General features: G+C 45.4%; 7 protein-coding genes across 7 annotated transcripts; 5 read left to right on the forward strand and 2 right to left on the reverse strand.

Moving 5' to 3' along the window:
- Positions 1-765: 765 nt before the first annotated feature.
- On the forward strand, positions 766-4,716 carry AOL_s00097g278 (uncharacterized protein; the record flags this gene model as incomplete). The annotated part of the gene is made up of 6 exons (XM_011126111.1): positions 766-833; positions 886-3,184; positions 3,248-3,303; positions 3,428-3,491; positions 3,658-3,849; positions 3,997-4,716. 6 exons carry the CDS (start codon positions 766-768, stop codon positions 4,714-4,716), a joined length of 3,399 nt encoding a protein of 1,132 aa, XP_011124413.1.
- A 2,092-nt stretch (positions 4,717-6,808) lies between these two features.
- On the forward strand, positions 6,809-8,951 carry AOL_s00097g279 (uncharacterized protein; the record flags this gene model as incomplete). The annotated part of the gene is made up of 3 exons (XM_011126112.1): positions 6,809-7,601; positions 7,679-7,857; positions 7,938-8,951. 3 exons carry the CDS (start codon positions 6,809-6,811, stop codon positions 8,949-8,951), a joined length of 1,986 nt encoding a protein of 661 aa, XP_011124414.1.
- A 1,045-nt stretch (positions 8,952-9,996) lies between these two features.
- Positions 9,997-11,779, forward strand: AOL_s00097g280 (uncharacterized protein; the record flags this gene model as incomplete). The annotated part of the gene is made up of 2 exons (XM_011126113.1): positions 9,997-10,224; positions 10,337-11,779. The coding sequence occupies 2 exons, from the start codon at positions 9,997-9,999 to the stop codon at positions 11,777-11,779; spliced, it is 1,671 nt and encodes a 556-aa protein (XP_011124415.1).
- Positions 11,780-12,537: 758 nt separating this feature from the next.
- AOL_s00097g281 (uncharacterized protein) lies at positions 12,538-14,152 on the forward strand (the record flags this gene model as incomplete). The annotated part of the gene is made up of 2 exons (XM_011126114.1): positions 12,538-12,729; positions 12,797-14,152. The coding sequence occupies 2 exons, from the start codon at positions 12,538-12,540 to the stop codon at positions 14,150-14,152; spliced, it is 1,548 nt and encodes a 515-aa protein (XP_011124416.1).
- Positions 14,153-14,261: 109 nt separating this feature from the next.
- On the reverse strand, positions 14,262-15,542 carry AOL_s00097g282 (uncharacterized protein; the record flags this gene model as incomplete). Its single annotated transcript, XM_011126115.1, has 1 exon — positions 14,262-15,542. The coding sequence occupies one exon, from the start codon at positions 15,540-15,542 to the stop codon at positions 14,262-14,264; it is 1,281 nt and encodes a 426-aa protein (XP_011124417.1).
- Positions 15,543-17,746: 2,204 nt separating this feature from the next.
- On the forward strand, positions 17,747-19,391 carry AOL_s00097g283 (uncharacterized protein; the record flags this gene model as incomplete). The annotated part of the gene is made up of 3 exons (XM_011126116.1): positions 17,747-17,837; positions 17,947-18,227; positions 18,300-19,391. The coding sequence occupies 3 exons, from the start codon at positions 17,747-17,749 to the stop codon at positions 19,389-19,391; spliced, it is 1,464 nt and encodes a 487-aa protein (XP_011124418.1).
- Positions 19,392-20,157: 766 nt separating this feature from the next.
- Positions 20,158-21,525, reverse strand: AOL_s00097g284 (uncharacterized protein; the record flags this gene model as incomplete). The annotated part of the gene is made up of 2 exons (XM_011126117.1): positions 20,158-21,425; positions 21,498-21,525. 2 exons carry the CDS (start codon positions 21,523-21,525, stop codon positions 20,158-20,160), a joined length of 1,296 nt encoding a protein of 431 aa, XP_011124419.1.
- Positions 21,526-23,210: the final 1,685 nt, after the last annotated feature.

Raw genomic sequence — 23,210 nt, forward strand, 5'->3', positions numbered from 1 at the left:
CACAAAAGTCTAGTTACGAGACTGCTCAAACCCCTTTATTCCAAAGGTTTGAAAGCGCTGTGAAGAATCCAACACACTCCGGCGCAAGCATGCGTTTGCATATTTGGCCCGTTTTCATGCCAGCCCGAGAACGCCTTTTGATGAATCAATAGATATTATTGTTATAAGAACGCTCCCGATTTTTTCTGACCCCCCCCCCCCCCCCCCCCCAGACATTCTGTTTCTGTGTGCTAAAGGCTGTATAAGATATCGTACCTTGGACAGAGCGAGATCTATGTACATATGTGTGCTTGTCTATGTGTATGTGTGGTTATATATATATCTGTTGTAGGATAGTTGGTTTGATACAAAAACGCCAAACATGCAGTATATCATGCAGGCTGATGTGGCAGGCTATTGATGTATCGTCGTTTTCAGTAATTATCCTCCCAAGAATAATCTGACAGACAACCGATAGGTAGCGTACAAACCAGGGCGCCTCGAGTGAAAATATATTAGGCTTGGGACTCGGTACCGTCAAGTCTCGATCTCTTTCAAACATCACTTTTCAACCGACCACCTACCTAGTTACGAGCCTAAATCCCCATATTCCAAAAGTTTCACTATTTTCTTCCCGTTAAACTCTAAAATCTGGGACTTGAATCAGTTTGTATGGATATCTAATAACCACTTTGGACGCTGAATAGACCAAAATCCGTTTAGCTTTCCAAGAGAAATGACTAAACTTAACTAGGAGGTTGATAGCAGCGAGAATCAATGGCCAACATGAACAAGACTACGTTCAACAACCCCGGAAATCACGTAGGGATTCAAGGAAACGTTTACAACCATGGGTTAGTTCATTTGGATCAGCGGCGTCTCTATAATTGCTAAATTGTCGGTTAGGTCCATTGTCATTGCTAAGGACAAACATTCGAGGGAAAAATTAAAGAAAAAAGAAAGAGAAATCCTAAGGAAACTTGATAAGTCACCCTACCAAGACCGAAAAGATCGAAATCCAGATCGAGTCAGCGGGACATGCGAGTGGTTTGTGGGTCACGAGCTCTTTAAAGACTGGCAAGAGAATAAGACATCGACATCAAGAACACTTTGGGTATCCGCAGATCCTGGATGCGGAAAATCAGTCCTCGTAAAATATCTGGTCGATTCCATCCTTCCAACCACCGAGTCTAGAACAACATGTTATTTCTTTTTCAAAGACGACTTCGAAGATCAAAGAAGCGCTACTATTGCTTTGTGCAGTATTCTACGTCAACTTTTTATACAAAAACGTATCCTGCTTTCTGAAACGATTATCGAGCAGTTCGAGATCGCTGAAGGGCCCACAAGCTCATTTAGCGGACTTTGGAATATCCTACTCAACGCAGCAAAGGACGAAAACGCCGGCCAGATCGTCTGTATCCTCGATGCAATTGACGAATGCGAAGATCTGGGAAGATCCCAACTCGCTCAAGCACTACGCAAATTATACAGCACGGACAGCATTCTCAATTTGAGGTTTCTCCTGACTAGCCGACCTTATGGTGAAATTCGACGCAGCTTTCAGCCTCTAAAGACCCTGGGATTACCTAAGGGACCGGATGCAGGACCAAAACTACCTGGTGCTATACCCAGAACACACAAAAGCGTTACTGGATTACCAGTCATTCACCTAAGTGGGGAGAGCGACGCCGAAGTGACGAAAATTTCACATGAAATTGATACTTTCATCAGAGTCAGAGTTCGAGATATCGGGGCACGGCTAAAGCTTAGACGTAAAGAAAAACATCTTTTATTAAAAAAGCTTCTACATGTTCCTAATAGAACATATTTATGGACTCATCTCGTTCTCAACTTAATCGAGAGCGATATTAATATCGATAAAACTGGCATAATCAAGGCGACTTCCTATCTTCCGAAAACGGTTAATGACGCATACGAGAAAATTGTATCTAAAAGCCGCAATTTTGAGGAAACAAAGCGACTACTACACATCGTAGTCGCGGCAGTACGGCCCTTAACTCTGAAGGAAATGAACCTGGCATTAGCGCTTAAGAGCAATCAGCGGTCATATAAAAACCTTAAACTCAAATCAGAAGATCGTTTTAGAGAGTGTGTACGGGATCTTTGCGGCCTCTTTGTGACAGTCATACATTCGAGAATCTACCTACTTCACCAAACTGCAAAGGAATTTTTGATTCAAAACGATTTAACGGATCTCCCTAAAAGGACCCAGGGCGAGCCCAAATGGAAACACTCGATTAGGCTGTTGGATTCTCACCTAGTTCTTGCTAGGGTATGTATCCGACACCTGCTTTTTGCAGAATTCGAAAACCACCCCCTGGGTAAAAACTCAATATCCCAATACACCGAGAATCACGTATTTCTGGATTATTCTGCCAAGCATTGGGCGACTCATGTCCTAGAGTCACGGATGGAAGCTAATAATATAAAATCGAGATCCATTCTAAGATTATGCGATGCAAGGTCAAAGGGCTGCCTAACTTGGTTGAGAATCTATTGGACAACCCAAAATATAGATTTCCCGGAGCAGAATTTTACCAGCCTTATGATTGCATCGTATTTTGGACTAATAACAGCGATAAAACATTTTCTTGAATTGGAGGGCTCTGGTGTAAACTCTGAAGATGGTACACACGAGCGATCAGCACTATCTTGGGCTGCAGGGAATGGACACAAAGCCGCTGTTAAGGTGCTGACCAATATCAATTGGCCTCGATGGGGTGCGGGGATACTGTACAGACAGAAACTTCAGATTGATTCTGTGGATAGGTACGGCCGAACACCGCTAGTTTATGCAGTTTGGAGCGGAAATGTGAGAACAATTGAACTCTTACTCAATTTGGGAGCACGCGTCGACCTAAAGGATAGAGTTGGAGGGACACCGTTATCTTATTCCATTTGTAGTGGAAATGATAATGTAGTAAAGCTAATTCTGAAGCGTGGAACCACGACGGCGATCGGCTCAAAGAAAGCTATAATTCGGTCATTACTTTTTTCTAGTGTGAACGAAGGCGATAAGGACGTCATTATGCTACTGCTTGATACAGGGCTGGCCGACCCTGATCTAGAAAATAAATATAATCAAACGCCACTGTCTTGGGCCATAGAGGCTAGGAGTTTGGTGGTTTCGCAGCTTCTTCTTGCTCGAGGAGCGAAAATAAATTACAAATATTATATTGCTGTAAGTGAATGAGCCAAACGAAATCCGCTCCTCTTTGATGCATGGCTGATCTAAATACTGTAGGGAGTAAGTGAAACTAGCGCTGTTCTGAATCAGGGTTTACTTCTTATGGGTTACTGGTATACTGTTACCCTTAACTTTGCTATCTGTTATAGGGGATGAGATTTATAGCTCTATAGCTAGTTTTGTTCAATTTGAACCAAAGTCAGCTTTAGTTCATAGCTAATAGTACTCTTTGTATAGGGGGTACGTCGATCTAACCTTTGCTGAAAACGTCTACTTGGTCAATTCAATAACTAAAATCACGGTTCTTGGCTATTATTAGAATGTATACGTAAGTGGACGTACCAGCAATTGCGCAATTTTATAAAGCTTAATTGATCAATTACTGATGCTATTTTACCTGACTATTGTAGACAGTAAGTTGACTTATCAATATTAGAATATACCTCAATGTTGAAGTTAAGAACTAGACACCACTATCACGAGCCATACTGAATGACGATATTAGTATGGTAGAGCTGCTTCTCAAAAATGGTGCTCAGCCGGACTTAGAAGATGGAGATGGATGTAGACCACTTGTACACGCAATACGGCGAGGAGGTGCCGTAATAGTGCAACATCTAATTGCCGGTGGTGTGCAAACAAGATTTCTTTATAACGATGTAAGTCAATCCATGAATCCGCAACCATCAAACGGATTGATATTAGGCCACGTTGAATGCTGATGATAGGTTAACGGTCTGTATTATCATAGAGAGTAAGTTTTCATTTACGCCCCATATGGACCCTCTACTTAAACTAAATAACAGACACCATTATCGTATGCTGTGCAAACTGGCGATCATAAAGTTGTGAAACTGCTTTATAACAATGGCTATAAAATAAACTTGGTACATGAATTGATACCACTCCTACAAACCTTGGAAGAAAACGAAACACATTTCTCCTCCACTACAGCCACTATTTGGACAGATTCTGTCAAAGGCGAACTTACCGAAAGCAGCTTAAGGGAGTATTTAAGCACAGGCGAAGATATCAACGGACGGTTTACAGCTCAATGCTTTACCCCTCTCATGGGCGCGGTTTTGAAGGGCCATCAGGAAGTAGTCACAATCCTCATCGATAACGGGGCAGACGTCGGTCTCCGAGCAGGGGATATGGAGGTCACTGCTCTTTGGCTAGCGATGTCAGCGCCTATCCCTCAGCGAGGGTTAATCGTCACACAACTACTTCGCAGTAAACAAGATATTAATGCGATTAATACTAACACCGGGAATACACCGCTGATGCAGGCGATTTCTATAGCCAAAGATCCCGAAATGGTTAATAAATTGGTTGAACAATGCGCCAATGTGGAGATAAAGAACTATGATGGTAAAACTGCGAAGGACTTGGCAATGATGGAAGAGAATCCAAGCCTGTACAGCTCAGCATTCTCTCGTGAAGCTGCTTTTGAAAGATATATGCAGTGCGCTCTCGCCCGGATGCAAGCCGTACGTCTCGCAATGGAATCCGAGGGTTTTCGCTAGTTTCTATAGGCAACAGGAAGTACGTTGCAGCCTATCCTGATTATCTACCTACTTTTAAGCTTGAAGATAATTAATTTCATCATCACAGTCTCGACTTCTCATAACTCATCTTCATCCGGAGTGAACAACTGGGACATCCTATGAACTGTGAATTTATTGAATTCGTGTATAGTTCTTTCAATAAACACGGTTGAGCACATGCACCAGGGCTAGAAGCCAGCTTTGAGGCCTCTTTGTTATTTCCGCCTTATGGTTCTCCATATTACGTATGCCCTCGAAGATATCAACTTATGCAAGGAAACGTACTCTTTGTCCGCCTAAAGAAATTGTCACGAGAAGACAGCCTCCAGAATACCACAGGTATTTTGCGGGTCCCAAAATATCACATAGCAACACGTTAGTTTAGTGCTGACCAGTGTGACCCTTGATATAATGATAGCTATCGATATATCGGGTGATTACGAGACAAGGGCTACTAGACCATAGTATTTACAACGAGAGGTCTGTTCGTCATCTGTATATAAGTGGGTTTTGGGAAGTAGTGATAGGGCTCGTCAAAGGAGAATATACGCCTTTATTCTACTATAATAGACGCACTTTAAGTAGTGTAATTTAATTCCTTCAAGTGCCCTCAACAAGGTTCGTATATATATCTCTCTGTAACTCGACAGAAATCGCATAAAAACCAGTTTATAATCTCGTATGAAATGCTTTTCTACTCCAGCTGCATACAATGCATCGCGTTATGTTACACGACGCAGTCTCGAGATCTCGCGATCTCGTAACGTAAGACGTTCACGCTGTAATTGATGGTCATCCATAAATGGCAAAAGGAAACGGACAACCCATGGGAATTCAGTAGAATTCCAGAGCCGTAGAAGAATTCCCAGCCATGAATATCTGCTAGATGTTTAGGTAATTACGTAGCGTAATGGCCAATGGGTATTTAGACCCTGATATCCAAGCACATACGCGGCCAGCCCCGCAAATACAAATGCAGATTCAGGGTCCGGTTGACCGGATATTATGTCAGATCTCAACACAGAAAGTCGTTGCAATATTGTTCCGTTTTTAGCACAGATTGGACCGGGATTCTGAGACTGTCAAGCATGGTTTGCCGACGCAAGCCTTACAAGGCATGCCGAAAGGGGCTCGCAAACTCTCCCTTTTTGAGTCTTTGGCAAGAGCATCTCGAGCCTCAAACTCTTTTATACTATTCCGTAACGCTAAGCTGAGAAGTATTCTGTCTCAGGTGTGGTCTATGGAACACATCTCGCATTCCAGAAATCCCCCAAGATATCGAATATGCCTTCGCGGCGTCGGCTCATGTAGAAAGAAACTTTTGTCACTAGCAAATTAAATTTCCTGCGGGCCTTTCATAGGGCAGATCTCCAGATCTCCATGTTTGGAAGCGAGATAATTAGTGGGTTTGTTTCCCTACGGAAAACTTCCATACGCATGTATTCTGCCTATTTCGAGTGCGGCTTCTGGTAATCATCTTCACAGTGCGCCTTACATCACTGCCCATTCGGTAGTTCCGTCGACTCCATACGATTTTAATATCCCAGGAGTGTCGAAACATATGCAATCCCACCTCACTTGAAGTTTAGCGTCTGATTTAGTGCCAATCGGATCACAAGGAACTGACTGCAAGCGTCAAAAAGCAGTAGTTTACCACAAACCCGATCGATTAAGGAAGTCGGAAACTCTGGAGCCGTCTTGGAATCCCCTGGTATGTACTCCGTACTCCGTACTTCGTAAACAGTATGTGAATATTTGTGCTCGAAGCATACGTACCATGTCCGCTCTGTTCCGAGGCTGAGCAACGATCCCACTCCATCCCATTTCCGTCCCGTCGGCGGGAAACTCTAGAACGGACAAGGTAAGACTGGGGACTAATCTTATTTAATTTCGGCAGGGACCGAGGCCGCCGCACATTTTCTGCTGCCACTTTGGTTCCTTTAGATTCGACACACCGTATATTTCCCAAACTTTGCCTTCATTTGTGTGTATTTTATTTTATCTTCTTTTTATATTCTTTCTATTGTTATTTATTTTTATATATTTTTTTCAATTCGATCCGATTTAAGGTATGGGAGGACAAAATCTCGTAGGCTTCCTGTTACACCTGGGCCTGCTTTCAACAGGCTATGCAGCAGCCAGCGCCATTGACGTCGACAGCGCACGTGCTGAACTTTATTCCCTCGAAAAACGCGTTGTCCCTGACGCACCAAACGGATATGCTCCGGGAGCCGTAAACTGCCCTTCAACCCGACCGTCGATTCGATCCGCCAGCGAACTCTCAAGCGAGGAGGTTTCATGGCTCAACAAGCGTAGGAATAATACGATCCAGCCTCTAAGAGATTTTCTCACAAGAGTAAATATTCCTGGGTTCGACGCCGGGGCATATATCGATGCGAACCGAAACAATGCCCGTCGGATACCAAACATTGGTATCGCGATGTCAGGGGGTGGATACAGAGCGTTAATGAACGGCGCTGGTGCATTGGCTGCTTTCGATTCCCGAACAAATAATTCTACTTCTGCGGGGCATCTTGGCGGGCTTTTGCAATCATCAACTTATCTTGCAGGCTTGAGTGGCGGCGGGTGGCTTGTAGGAAGCTTGTCGTTGAACAACTTCACTTCCGTCGAGGCGATTGTCAATTCGAATCCCGACGAAATAGGCTCTCTGTGGCAGTTCCAGAATTCTATTTTTGCAGGACCTGAGAAGGGCGAGGTGCAAACGCTCAGCGGCAGGAAATATTATGAAAACATCATTGATGCAGTCAATTCCAAAAGGGATGCCGGGTTTAACACCTCTATTACCGATCTCTGGGGCAGGGCATTGTCCTTCCAACTTATCAATTCGCCCGAAGGTGGACCAGGTAGGCTAAATCGGAGTCCCAGTATACGATTATCTCGAGGTTTGGATTTTAAAAATACTAATATAATCTTCTCTTAGGAATTACCTGGTCTGGGATTTCTGATGATCCCGATTTCACAGCCGCAAATGTCCCAATGCCCATTGTTGTCGCCGACGGACGTGCCCCTGGCGAGATTATTATCTCTCTAAACACAACCGTTTTTGAATTCAATCCTTTTGAGATGGGTAGTTGGGATCCTACTGTTTTCGGATTTGCTGTACGTTCTTGATGGACTTCCCAGCCGTGGGTTTCTTTTTTTCATGGGAATCGATTTCACTAACCTCTACACACATATAGCCCATACGATACGTTGGGTCCAATTTCTCCCAGGGTGTGGTTGTCAGAAATGAACAATGCATCCGAGGTTTCGATAATGCTGGATTTGTCATGGGCACTTCGTCTTCCCTTTTCAACCAATTTCTTTTGAACTTCGAGGGCGTTGCTAGCGCTATCCCCAGCATATTCAGAGGCCTCATTGAGGGGATCTTGAACAGCCTTAGTCAGGATGAGAATGATATTGCCGACTGGACTCCAAATCCGTTCTATCGATGGAACCCCCAGACAAACCCGAGCGCCGAGTCCAAGCGTCTTACACTCGTCGATGGCGGTGAAGATCTGCAGAATCTTCCACTCCAGCCTCTTATACAACCCGAGCGTGAGGTCGATGTCGTTTTCGCCGTTGACTCGTCTGCTGATACTCTTGCTCCTGGTGCGAACTGGCCGAACGGAACAGCCTTAGTTGCTACTTATGCTCGCTCCATCAGCGGCAAGCTCAACAATGGAACCGGATTCCCAGCTATCCCAGATCAAAACACCTTTGTCAACCTTGGACTGAATACCCGACCAACATTCTTTGGCTGCGATGCGTCGAACTTCACCGATGTCGTGCCACCACTTCTTGTTTACATCCCGAATCATCCTTTCATATACAACTCTAATGTCTCGACATTCACAATGTCTTATAACATCTCCGAGCGAAACGCTATTATCCAAAACGGTTACCTTGTCGCGACTAGAGGTAACTCGACGTTAGACGCGAATTGGCCTCAGTGCGTTGGATGTGCGATTATGAGCAGGACCTGGGCCAGGAACAGCGCTACCGTCCCTGATGTTTGCAACCAGTGTTTCAATCGATATTGTTGGAACGGAACTCGGGCGTCTCAGGAACCAGCGGAGCCGTACGAGCCGACCCCTGTTTTCAGTGAGGTCAGCTTGGCCACTTCGAATAAAAAGAATAGTGCTATGGCACTTGCGCCGAGTTTTATGTCGCTGACGGTCGTTGTCGGCTCGATTTTTATGATTGCGTTTTAATTGAAATTGCAACAGCATTCCTTTTTGATGCATTTTAGTTGCATTTTGGGGCGGCATATCCACTGCATTTCTGGGTTGTTCTCTTCTTTACTTCTTACTGTCCATTTCTCTTTTATTCATTGGAGCAAGTGACGGCCTCTTAACCTTTTATTAATTTTTGCCACAACTTGAAATGTAAATGTTCGGGAAATCTGTATTTATTACTTTAATCTTGTGAATATTGAGGCTTCTGTTTCTCTCAAATTTCAATATTGCCCTGGTCATACGGGAAAAAATTGCCGACTCTTATCTCATCCCTCAGAACCAACTATCTTCAAGACTTAGCGTCGCGTGCGTATCCACCCACTAACAGGCCACTGTCCGAACATCACCGGTATGTACTTCGATGGATAAAGCCTCAGCTGAGGCAATCAAGTTTAGGTAATAATGCATATCAAGCTCGATGAGTGGGACTTTCTTTACGAGACGAGAATCGATCGAATCCAGTCGTAGACAATGCAAACTCCAATGTGGTACAGGAATGCATGCAGGCCGTGCGACGACGCACGAGACCTTTTACTTGCATGGATTTAGTCCCTCCTGTGGGCGAATAAATCTTATCTAGTGGTTGGAACCCCGCATGGGTAGGCTGCAACATCAGAATCGGCGATTGGTTCTCTATGCGAAAAGCCTTATCTTTTGGGCAGTTCACCGAAGATTCTTGGTCTAAAATCAAGATTCGGCCACGCAAATTGGCAACGGGAAGACTTCTATCTATGAACTTGTCTCAGAATCGGCCGCAGCAATATTTTTTTTTCTGAAAAAGCAGTTATGGACCAGGCAGCGCTGCACTGAGGAGAGCAGACCAGCGGGCACTTCGTTCGCCCTCGGAGAGGCCTTAAAATGGAGGGCGAGAGGCCCTCGAGAACTTCTCCTTCCTTGTGCAAAGATTTCCTTTCGAATTCTTTCATCTCTAAGCCTCGTTTCTTTCGCAGCATATGCATTTCTTCAATTTTCCATTTCGATAGCGCACGTGCGGTGAACACGATTGAATCCGGAGTCCAAGATGACACGCGCCGAGACGGAAGAAATTCCTGGAACCGAGAGAATTTTCGAAGGCGACCAGTCGGAAATCCTCCTTCTCCCGCACCCAACTGACAGCCCCAACGACCCTTTGAATTGGAGCTGGAAGCGGCGATATTGGCAAGCGTTCCTGGTTTGCTATTACACTGGTTTAACAGCTGCGACCGCCAACGATGCGGGAAGTACTGCAGAACCAGTCCTGAACGAATTGGTAAGGACTCTATGCTCCTTATGACCGTCGACCTGTGTTGGGACAACAAAATTGAAAACTTCAAAAGAACTTTAAAAAGAGCACCCAAGGCTGAGACTTCTGATGAACCAAGGGCATAACCTATGCAATCTACAATGACGCAGCAGGCGTTCTTTTCGCTGGGATTGGGTACTTTGCACCCTTCATCGCAGCCTTGGCCACCCTATATGGAAGGCGCATCGGTTACCTCGTCTCCATGATTCTGGGGCTCATCGGTTCCATCTGGTTTGCCAAAGTCAAGGGCATCGGAGATACCATCGGCAACCAACTATTTATAGGAATGTCAGAGTCCGGCGCAGAAACAATTGTCCAATTGTCTCTTATCGATATATTCTATTCGCACCGAATTGGAACTGCGCTGGCTATCTACATTCTCGCAACCTCGATCGGTACTTATCTTGGCCCCCTCGTTGGCGGGTATATTGCTGGAGGACCTTTGGGGTGGAGATGGGTGCCATGGCTGAATGCGATACTTTATGCTACATCGTTTATCATCTTTTACTTTGGGCTGGAGGAAACGTACTTCGATCGTGAGCGTTATCTTCAGTATTACGCAACCGATACTCCAGGGGTTGTGATCAAGGGTGAAAAGGATGCGGAGACGACAGCCGAGAAAACCCTGGCCGAAAAAACTTCAACGGATAACGAAGATGCTGAAAAGAAAGCTGGGGTGAACGAGACAACGGGACCACCAGAGCCACTCGTGCAACGCGGGAAAGACCCAAGGGTTAAGAAAACATACTGGGAAAGCATTGCCTTGATCACTCCAGCTAGTAACTTGAGAGGATGGGGTACTAAGCAGTATTTTCAACGCCTTATCCAGGGTATGCGAGTCTTCGCATTCCCGGCTGTTATCTACTCGGGATTGCAATGGGGTGCGCAAGATGCCTGGCTCAGTTTCTACCTCACCACGATGGACGACCTGTGGTACGACGAGCCTTGGAATTATAGCAACTACGGAGTGGCACTTATGAATGTGCCATGCGTTATTGGGGCTGTAATTGGCTGCATGTACGCGGGACCCTTGAGTGATTGGTTCTGTCTTTGGATGGCGAAGAAGAATAATGGTATTAAAGAGGCCGAATACCGACTTTGGCTGGGACTCGCAAACATGATTATCTCTCCGGCAGGACTTCTCCTCTTTGGAATCGGGAGCGACAGAGGCTGGCCTTGGCCTCCCCCGTATATAGGCCTGGCTTTGATCGGGTTCGGATGGGGTTGTTCCGGTGATATTGCTATGGCATATTTGGTAGATTGCTACCCAGATATGGTCATCGAGGGTATGGTTGGTGTTGCTGTCATCAATAATACATTAGGGATGACTTTCACGTTCGCTTGCAGTCCTTTTATTGCTGCGGTGGGGACGACGAATTCTTATATCATCATTGCGGTTTTGCAATTTTTCTTTGCGGGTTTGACGATTCCGATGATTAAATGGGGGAAGAGGATTAGGAAGTGGACTGCGCCGAGTTATCGGCGGTTTTTGGAGATTAGAGATGGCTTGAATCGGCACTGATCAATATCGAATGTATATTGATGTTTGGATGCTAGATATGGTATATTATATTGGGTATATACGGAGATATATATGGGGTTTAGAGGAGGCGCATGTAGCGGCTGAAGCGCAATACTAACTTTTTTTCAACAGTAGTACCCGCGTTTTACGTTTAATATAATGATTATGGTTTAGTGATTTTAAGAATAATAGGGGTCCTACGATTCGGTTCTTAGGCGCATTAAATATGTGTATTATCATCGGTTCCCAGGAGCTTCCGATTGAGGCAAAAGTAGATTTGATATTTGGACGAAACTCGGTGTGTAGAAGAGATCGGCTCGGACTGCCTGGAGTGCAGTCTAGTGTTGGATTTTGCAGCACGGCATCCTGCAGTAGTCGAAGCCAGACGCACCGAGGCGGTCACCAAAAAAAAAGGTGTTGATCCTGCAAGTTTGTGCCGTTTTGGCAGCCCAAAAGTGCACCGCTGTACCGCAGCCTAGCGTTAGAACGAACGATATGCACAGCAGGCTGCCTGCGAGCTAACCCCGACTGCCATACGCTCAGAGCGTTATCATTCTGCTTACTAATGCTGCTATAATACTTCTCTTGATTTCGGGCTTGCCTACCCAACTGCTACGGATTGCCGAAGTTTGATAAGGCCCCCCCCCTTTGCAGTCGGCCGGGGCACACTAACGACACGAAACCGTGGGAGCCTTGAACCCGGAGATACCTTCTCGCTCCAAGCTTTGGCGTATCATAGTTTTTGGCCAATACAGCAAATGAGTCTCTCGACCTCGCTTCCAACCGAACTAGTCCTACGAGTCTACGAGGAATGTCAGACCTTCACAGACGTCGTGAACTTGAGTTCATGTTGTGTAAGGTTAAGACAGATCTGGAACGAAAACCGGGATGTGGTAGCCTTCCCGGTAGCTTTGAAGGTTGTACCTGCCTTTGATGATGCCCTAATTACGGTATGTGACAGTTTCCTTGTTTTGTACAGTTCGAAAGTTCAAAGACTAATATAATCTACGTTTTAAGATTCGCGCAACTGCTGCTGCGAAATCCAACATATTCAACTATGTCTTGAACAAGGAAACGCCTAAAGAGCCTGCTCTCATCCCATCTAGGTTCTCTTGCCATCTCTCCAAACCTAAATTCGCAGAAATAATGTCTACTTTATCCCTTTTCACACTCATTGAATGCGCTTTACACCTCGCCCACCATGGGGATCCAAATCATCTGAGACGTCTGGGCCGGAACATTGAAAACCGAACATGGAGGCACGGTGTTCCTTATAAGATTATACCAAGCGACCAGGAATCATCGTACGCCTTTAGGTATCGTGTGTTCTCGAGCATGTACCGAGTGTTCCTTGCGGGAGCAGTGCTTTCCTGGGTACATATATATCCAATTATTAAGGAAGACTCTCCGCTGAGAGAACGTTTCCTACCCTACCCTATGCGGGCGCCTCATTTCAACATATCCAACAATGCTACGCCAGAAACGCCGCATCTATTACCAAATCTCGAGCTAAATGAACCTGAAATTGCGTATATGCGGAGTTTTCTCCCTTTCCAGATATTCAATCTCGCGAGGTCGCAGATTCCGGTTCCAATCACATGTGACGGTTTCCTACCATTGGCAGAGTATCTTATAGAAAAAGGCAAGGAGGATATTGAACTTCATGAGCTCGGGCCACAGAGTCTTGAAAATGAGCTTGTTGAGCTTGAAATAACGGCCGAGGATCATAAACATGGGACTGCCATTCAGCAATTTCTGATGCTCCAGAGCGCATACGAGATTCTTCGTCGATTAGTTGCGGATGAGTTCTCTTATGATTCGCATATGGATAGGGTGAAATACTACCCTGAACCTTCTAGCTCAAATTCTGGACACCAGGATAAGTCAGGTAAACCCATCGGGAAGAAAGAGCTCCAGCTCGAGCTGTTTATGTTCGGATGCTATCAGCCAGAAATATTTACTTTCCCCTCATCACTACAGTTTATGGAGCCGACAACATCAATATATGCTAAGCTGGGAGCATATGGGCAGCCATATTCCGATAGCTACTCATGGGACACAATTCCCATCACAAAACTTATCAACAACTCCCACCCCGTACCACAAAATATGAACCACAACTATATTAGGTTAAGTTTGGATTCCTTGTTCACTTGTGTCTGCTTACAAAAGCTTCTTGGCGTTCTAGTCACCCTTTCCGACTGGGCTAATCAAATGTCTGTTATGCGGGCGTTGTACATGATTGAAGGAAGAGCTTTTGGGGTGACAAGGGGGTTTGTGCCGAAACAGGAGTTGTTAAAATATCCGTTAGAGCTGGGATCTCGAGATATTCTGGAGCGACAGAAGGCTAAATATTTCGAAAAAAATTCTTAGAATTATGGTGTTTTTAGATATGCAAACACATGGAAATGATGGCTCGAGTACCCATACAAAAATTCGGTCTCCATATATACCTAGGTATATAATATATTTATATGACCGCTTAGCTAGGTATAGCGGATGGTGCTGCAGTCACATACTGTGAGCAGCCAGCCGCATTCAGGTATCTATATCCAAAATTCCCACCAATAGAATCATAAGCAAGATCGAAGCAGTTCAGAAGCTTCCTCCCAGTATTGACATATCCAGCCTTGGAGCTGATTCCGAATGTATTTGGCTGCATAGGATTAGGAGAACTGACAACTCCAAAGTCAACCCCTTTAATTATATCATATTTCACTTTGTAAAGCTGCGAGGTTCCCGGCACAGATATTTCGAAGGTTGAGCCGTTATTCCAGGTGATAGGGCTGTTGGTGAAATATGAGTTCGGGATTCCAGTATCAACCAGGATTGTTCCACTTTGTCGTGCACCGTTGTCAACTCTATATACCATTGGCGGCGTATTCCAGTCTCTAGATCCTCCGACGTCTTGTTGTGAGAGAGTAGTCCAAGCGAAATTCTTAGTGATGTCCTGGTTTAGGCCCAGGTATAAACCATCGTGGGTGATCACGTAGCCCTGGCAGTAGCTGCTACTCGAGCCGTTCGATGGTTGACCATTGTAGGTAAGCGTATCCAAAAATGGATTGGCATTTTGGGGATCGCCCCTGCCGAATCCGATTCCCATATATGCTACATGGGGTAGGTTGACGACTTCCCTCTTGGCTTCGGTGTCGTAATCTTCTTCCTCATCCCGTTTGCTCCTACAACCGCCGGGAGAGCAGTTACAGCCTCTCGCGGTTTTACTCGTAGGGCATCTGTGACCATCCGTCGTACCATCGAAAGTTGGACAACAAACTTCCTTATCCTTAACAAGTATCTTGGTTCGCATAGCATACGGCCCAAACGACATGTCAATCCATTCTTCGTACCCTTCCTCGAGCCAATGACTACTACTGTAGAATATATGCGTAGGAACAGTTTTGGTGAAAGTGACGTTGGGGAATAGACCTATCGAGGCCACGAGACCTGTGGATCCTGTGTCGACCGTGGCCGTAATGGGGACTCCGGCGACTGTTATATTGAGTTTTGGAGGATCGACCCACTTATCGATTGGAAAGGCCCAGGGGGCGAAATAAGAATTGGTACAGGATTTTGTATCCCATTGGAACCCTTGGGTAGTGGTGGGGGCGGGGCAGTCGGTAGAGCTGCCTACCCTGGTTATTTGCCGCTCTGTGATTTTGGGGTCTGGGACTGCTCCCGCTGAGGCGAGGCTGAAGGCAATGGCAAGCCAGGGAAACTTCGGCCCCGTAGGGTTTTGGGGGCCCCCGTGTTTACAAATAATCATAATGTGGGTAAATAATAGAAAGTAGGGATCGATCTAATGATTACTCAAACGTGCGAACAAGATCTCATCTAGATATATCTTGCAGGTAAGTGTGGGTAATTGTGCATGGCATGATAGATTTGCAATTTGAAATCCACTGATCATCCAACCCCTCATTTTTATAAACATATTGTGCTACATTGGGTTCAAAACATCGGGTTCACTTGAGAATGTTGAGTTTAAGATGTAGTTTGAGGGTAAAATACTTCCATGTAGGGCTGGCCTACTGTCCATCTTGAAAGTTTGAGCATTCAAACTTCGATAGCTAAATGCCGCTGCGTTGCGAGATGTTGTAAATTCTGTGTTGTGAAATCGCCAAATTTTGACAGGGATTATTGAAGGAAGCCTCAGGGTCCACTTCGCCACCAAGAATCAATTTAATTCCCAATTCCGACCGACGATAAGGATGCAAATCCTTATGCAAGCCGTGCCGCTGGTCCACTTCAATATCCTGACTCCGCATATGCAAATATACCAGCAATTATCGGGGCTCCTCCAGTAATCCAATGCAATGATTGAATCATTATTCTGGAGGCACAGAAGGTTATAATTAATCTTTGACCGGGAAATCAGGAGACTTTGGTGCAGATGTAACCAGAGCTGTCTTGGGAGAAAGTAACACCACGCAGAAAGACTCGAAGGGACGTCATAGGTGGGTCCAGTGGTTTCTAGAAAAAACTTTATATCTCGAGATATACTGACTCGAGGATTCGGAAAGATCTTAAGCATCACGACAAATATATGGTGGTCTGACCCTGAAAGGCGAGAAGTCTATTAAAAGCATCCGCTAGAAAGAAACATTTTCTCGTTAACGGTTTTTGAATCATCGAACGTTTGTCTAAGTTTTTTCTGTCGCTATAACAGAATGTAACGTCAAGAAATGCAAGAAAAACATATTGGCAGAACGAGAATGTGACGGTGAAGGGTCACGGGGAAATAAGGACGGGATCTCCGGACCCTTGATAACAAAAGAGTAAGTATATTTTTCCTAATGTGAATTTGTACATGTACAAACCATTAACAGCTAACAGGCCTGATTATTTAGTGGTACTTGCAAGTGCCGACTTGCCCAGCGAGAGGTGATAGGAGTGTGACGGTGGCCGGGTATCTAAGTATAGGCAGCGTGCGAGCAACTGACAAGCCAGACCCTGCATGCGATAGCGTAATCCAGGCCACACTAGGATCACAATACTACAATACTACCTGAAAGGCTAAATAACCGCGGCGAACGGTCGACCTGAAGCTTTCTAGCTCGAAGCTGAGGACGCCTCCTCATTTTTGGACTTTGTATGTACGGGTACCGAAAAGGCAGCTTTCCGCGACACGGAGCATGCGATATTTTTTTTTCTTGGTGATATGACCTTTATCGCAAGAGTTTCCCGTGGTGGGGCTATGAATCCCAAGGTTGCATGGGAAGAAGCTGAGCATGCCCAGCTGCGTCTTGGATCACACCTACCTACCCTTACCGCTCCGTCGACGAAGGAGGGGAAGGAGTCGGAGTTCCCAAAGGAAGATTTGTCAAGATGCGGATATCGTATATATTCGCGGGGGTATCCAGCCTTCTTTTGAGGTTTTATTTTCCTCCCACTCATCCAAACACAGATTCAGATATCTTATATATCGCAAACTTGAACGCCTCAAATCCACATTCGTTTTTCAAAAGATAACTACAACTCTCAATATATAATAGTCAACGTGCTGATATTGGAATACCTATATCATCACTTGTCATTCGTTATACAAGCAGTACAAACATATCCACAGCCTTACAAGAACAGAAAGTGACAGGCGGCATAATACCCACCCTCAGCCTTCTGCTTATTGGTCTACTATCAGACAATCGAACCTGGCCTGGACCTAACCCTGGTTGCAGCATCATCAGCTCCACCGTTTACGGCAGGTTGTTGGATCAAACCGCAATTTGCTTCTCAGCCTCTCGCTTTTTGCCTAGCTATCACCACTTTTTTGCGTTGCATGAAGGGTTCCAACAGAGGGGTCGATCTACTCTACAATTTTGAGCGCAAATATTAATATCGGCTCATAAAACCACCTAAAACCTCTTTTCACGATCCTTTTCTTCCTTTTGCTATCCATCCGGTCCAAATTCTGTGGAAGCAATCACCATACTTCTTTCCTTCAATACACCGAGTACAAACACGAAGACTATGCAAGTCAAAAGATTCGTTCTTATAGCGGCAGCTTTACTGCCTGCTGCCTTTGCTCAGACTAGCTCTGATTGCAATCCTCTGAAAGGATGTAAGTGCCTGAAAATTTCCCCGTTACTGATATTCGCGTGGATGCTTCGCTATGCAGGTCAGCATTCTTCGCTTGAGCAGTAATCAAGCTAACACATTGGAATGAATAGGCTTCAAGGACGACCCGGCACTTGGAACAACTTATTCCTGGGATTACACAAAAAACCATGGAGAGGCCCCAAGATTTGATATCGTTTCTTCGGCATCTCGAATTTCTTATCAAGACGATGGAATGCATATGTCCGTCATGATGAGGGGTGATTCCCCGACCCTCCAGTCCCAGTTCTATATCTTCTGGGGTAGAGCCGAAATCGTCATGAAGGCTGGTCCTGGAGCTGGTATTGTCAGCTCTTTGGTTTTCCAGAGTGACGTTTTGGACGAAATCGACGTTGTGAGTATTAATAGTACCGAGAAAATCGGTGTGATTCGGAGTAAGAGTTAGTATGTTAATAGCTGGGTATAGGAATTTATTGGAAACCAACCTGGAAATGTCCAGACCAACATCTTCTCAAAGGGCAACCAGGATGTGCATATCTACGGTGCCAATACCGCTGTCGCTGATACCGTTGGAGTCTTCCACAAATACACCGTAGACTGGACTCCCCAGCAAATCACTTGGTCAATTGACGGAAACGTCGTCCGTGTCCTAAGTCGAGCTGAATTGGGAGAAGTCGTCTACCCACAGACACCTATGCAAATCAAATTCGGCCCATGGGCTGCTGGTGACCCGTCAAATGCGCCAGGAACTATCGAATGGGCTGGTGGCCCTATCGACTATAGCTTGGCACCATTCGACATGGTTGTCGCATCCTTGTCTATCACTGACTACTCCACTGGGGCAACTAAGTATCGGTACAAGGATACAAGTGGTTCTGCTGCCTCAATTGAAATCACTGGAGGTGGTATTGTCAACCCTCCACCACAGCAGGAAACAACCTCCAGCGCCCCACCACCAGCTCCAACTACCACTTCAGCACCCCCACCCCCACCAACCACCACATCCTCTAAGCCCTCACCACCACCACCAACCACAACCTCAACTCCACCACCTCCACCACCTCCACCAACCACTACTTCGAGTAAGTCCACCCCTCCTCCGCCTCCGCCTCCTCCAACCACCACCTCAGAGCCAACTACGACTTCTGAATCCACTACATCTACCACCGAGGAGCCGGAGACAACTACTTCCAAATTGAACATTCCAACTAAGATCATTACCACTTCCTCCTCTCCAGTTACAACTTCCTCTAAGCCACCACCACCACCAAAGCCTACCACCACGAGCTCTGAAGAAGAAGAAACAACTACGTCTGTTAAAGAAACATCAACTTCTTACCGCCCTACAAAGTCAACTTTCAGTGTTGAAACCACTCACTCCTCCACTTCTAGTGAACCTACTGAACGTTCAGGAGAAACTACTCTCGCAACTGTTATTTCCACTCAGTCAAGCGGCGTGCGGCTACCCACCAACTCCGATGTCCCAAGCAGTGGCAGCAGCATCCGCACTGCCTCTTCTTTGGTGATTGCTATTGTGGCATTATTTGTTCTCTTCTAAATATTTCCGTTGAGAACTCTTTCCATATTACCGTCCCATCGACTTTTTCGCAAATCCCCCTACGGCTGCTGGCACGCATAAACTACATAGAAATAAGTAATTTTGTGTGTGTTTGATGAAGATAGCATTCGATTCATTCATATATTGCATTTCTAGGAATCCGCTCCTCTCTTAATTTCATTACACCACGTTCCCTACTTATTCTTTCTCTACCTCGCGGATTCCCATTGTTTGGTTCATCATCTTTCTTTTTGTTTTTCGCATAGCATCAGCGAACAGGGTTACCGGTGTTACCATGGGAGTCTTCATGTTTTTTTGTATATCTTACCTGTCACGATTATTGAATAGGACGTCCCTCCATGTGTCACGTTTCATAATATTTTCTTAGCCTAATTAATGTTTGGTAGTACGTGGAAGGTTTGGGGTCGTGGACCTTTGGGCTGCGGCTTGTATTTACCTAGGTAGTTACTTAATATACTTCTGTTGGCTTGCAAAAGCCATACATATATACGCTCGAGGTTTTAAATTGTTGGAGGAGTAACATTAAGTCAACAGCTTTGTAACGTCTCCCTCATAGGTTTTATGAGAAGCTCAACAGACTAAGCTTGGCATTTTCATAGGAATATATGGTTAAAACGTCACAAGGATGGTAGAGTATGGACCTGTGGCCACCATATATTATGTAAGTACTATAAAACAGAATGGTTATGTATATAGAAAATTCAAACATTAACATTCAAACCAACTTCAAAATCATAACTTCATTCTACTCCCTTAGCCCCTCAGCCGACAAAGGTTTCTCCAATTTGGCATCACCGCCGATAGGAATGTTACTGCCTCCTCTAACATAGTACAAAACCGAAGCCGCCAACCACGCGAGCCCCATAACACCGGCCACGACCGAATAAGCAATAGTTCCACCGGTCGTATTATCGGCCAATTGTAGTCCCAGCCCTCCGTTTACAATTCCCAAGATGAGAATGGCTCTACCCCAGTAAGTATGGATGTATGCCAAAATTGTGCGCTTTCCTTTGGCCTTGAAGAGCCAATGGTGGATTAAACCGACGATAGGTTGGAAGAATAAACCACCCATGACGACCATGCCGATTATTGGATGGGTTTCTTTGAGGTATCTTAGATCTTCTGCTAGTAGGACACCGTATGCCAATCCAGCGACTGAGAGTGCGAAACCAACGACCTGGACGATCATGTGAATGTCTGCTTTATGCGGTCCTGGCATGAGTCGGATAATTATTGCGCCGAGGGGGAAGAATACTGCGAAAGCCAATCCCATAAGAATTCCATGAATCTTTAGCATTCTTGCAATCCGAGCGGCAGCACTGCTAACAATGTTAGAAGATCCGGACCCGAGGTTTAAGTTATCGTCGCCATCGTCTCCAGAGGCCCCATTTGTCGAAGTAGGTCTCGGGCCACCCGTAGTCCTAGTTACAAAACCAGTAGCAGTTGTAGAAGCCGAACTCTGTGCACTCTGAACGAACGGATTACTACTATCCCCACCAGCAGCCCTTGTAAGATCGAAAGTAAACACCCCAGTCCTATCGTGTTGTTGAATATTCGCCTCCACATCCGAAGAATCAAGTGCAGAACCATCTTTATCCGCCCAAATCCAATTCGACCTCGTATTCGTAACACTCAACTCCGCAAGACTAAGACAATTATCGCATCGAACATTCGCAATGAGTGATCCGCCTACGATACCAGAACCATCGAGGACTGTAATCTGCGCATCGCTGGAGAATACTGGTTCGAAATGTCCTTGACCGGCACGAGCTGATACGGTCACGTTACCGGAGCCGTCGGTGTACACTATAAAGATGTGTGCACCGGCCATACCGCTGCCGATACCTAATGCGATCCATGTTTTTCCGGTAGCCGGACCACGGATTTGAAAAAAGATCGCGCCGGAGCCAGAGGTTGAGGTTGATGTTGGGATGTTGAGGCTAAATGAGACTGATGAGTCGGATGGTGATACATAGCGTGCCAGCTGTGCTGTGGACAGGCCAATCAGAGAAGCTGGAGAGTGAATGCGTGTTTGGTCAGTAAAATTGGATTCGAATGGTCGTCTGGTGTTAGGGATTCACGAACCGAACGATGTAGCGAGTTTCCACCGCATTTTTCTCCCTTATTGTATACCCAAGGCAGGTATATATATATATTCGCGTTCAATGGAGTTCGAAGTTTTGTTCGAGGTAGTACGATCCTCCCGTCGAGTTTACTGTTTAAACGTTTTCTTGGCTGTGTTCAATGGTGATACCACGAAAGAAAGAAAGGGAAAGGTAAGATTAAAACAAGAAGGGCACGTTCAACGAAGTTTGAGTTAACCGTTTCCAATCCTTAACCTTATTAATCCTAAGAAGAAAAGAAAGGGAAACACACAAAGAAAAAAAGAGACCCGTTGGAATGCTGTCAACGGAAGCGGACGATGTGGTTGAATATATATAAATAAAATCGGTTGGCCTACAACAGCTGAACCTCCTGAGTTCAGCCTTCCTCCAACCTTATGCTACCGCGGAAGAAACAAAAGAAAAACAAAGATACATTGCGGAACTAGACTTCCACCCATAATACACATGACAGACATACAATCCATTGAGAATTGAGTTAAAAGGTCACGGGAAAAGATTCGCCCAGAAAATGCCAACGCTCTAATGCCTGAAGCTAAACATGTAAGATCAGCGAATGTGCGCGGGCAATTTCAAGACCTGTGAAAGCAAAATATTGCCTTATCGTTTTTGAGAGCTAACTACCACGCACAAGCCGTTGACTCGTTGGTTGGGTTGGGGGGGACGTTTCTTCGTTTTCGTCGAACCTTGAACATCTGCATACTATGTAGTATGAACAATGAAGTTGCAGATAAATGGGAAATTCCATGGGGTTTAGGGGGGGCGCAGTCCTCACAGGTTCAAGTACGTCCCCACTTCACCCACCCAAACATCGATGTTGACAAGGTGCTACATGTTACATACATATACTTTAAACTTCGCTCGGTTTGAACCGAACCGGCCAATGTAGCCTAGTCCCACCTTTAAACGTCGTCCGGAAGGGATCCTCAACTAGGTCGACTGGGATTCCGTAATCAAGGTACAGGAACGAAAAGGATAGACTCGACCCATTCATTCATTCATTCATGATTTATCATCCAAAGAAACTATACAAGGTTCATTCCCCAGTTATATGAAATCTAGACCATGTGCTCGATCGCTCGCGCTCCTCTTCAATATTTTAATTTCCCAAGCATACTCCGTATATATTAATGATTTAGTTACCGCCAGGAATTGGAGAATATCTACGATGCAAGATTTAAAAGAGCACAATAGACCCGCATGCAGCAATTTCTCCCGACAGAAAACAAGCTTGAGTGGGTATCAAAACCTTCTAGGTTGCAATTGACGTCTACCAAGGCCAAGATATTTAGATCTTCACATAGTCCACATGAGGCCGCGTAAACTGAACTCCAGTCCGAAGGCTGTGAAAACCCCATGCGCACATTCACACTGTGCATACATGGTACATGTGGGATATCGATTCATGCTCATCAGCGCGAGGAAAACAAAATACAAAAAAGAGATCAACCGCGCCCGACCAAGCTCAATTACAAACGGCTGACTGATGGGTCCTTACATTGTTAAACCCCGGCGAATCACAGAACTCACTTTTGTAAGCTAAGTTCTTGGGGCAGAAATCCGGCCCCACAACCTGCAAGGGAAATTTAGCGTTTTTGGAGCTAAACCAAGCCGCGGCATTCAACCGATCTGGGCGAATCGAACCCCAGACGATGGGCGGATGCAACTTGCTGAC

The sequence above is a fragment of the Orbilia oligospora genome (genome assembly GCF_000225545.1).
Source record: "Orbilia oligospora ATCC 24927 unplaced genomic scaffold scaffold00097, whole genome shotgun sequence".
Classification (NCBI taxonomy): Eukaryota; Fungi; Ascomycota; class Orbiliomycetes; order Orbiliales; family Orbiliaceae; genus Orbilia; species Orbilia oligospora.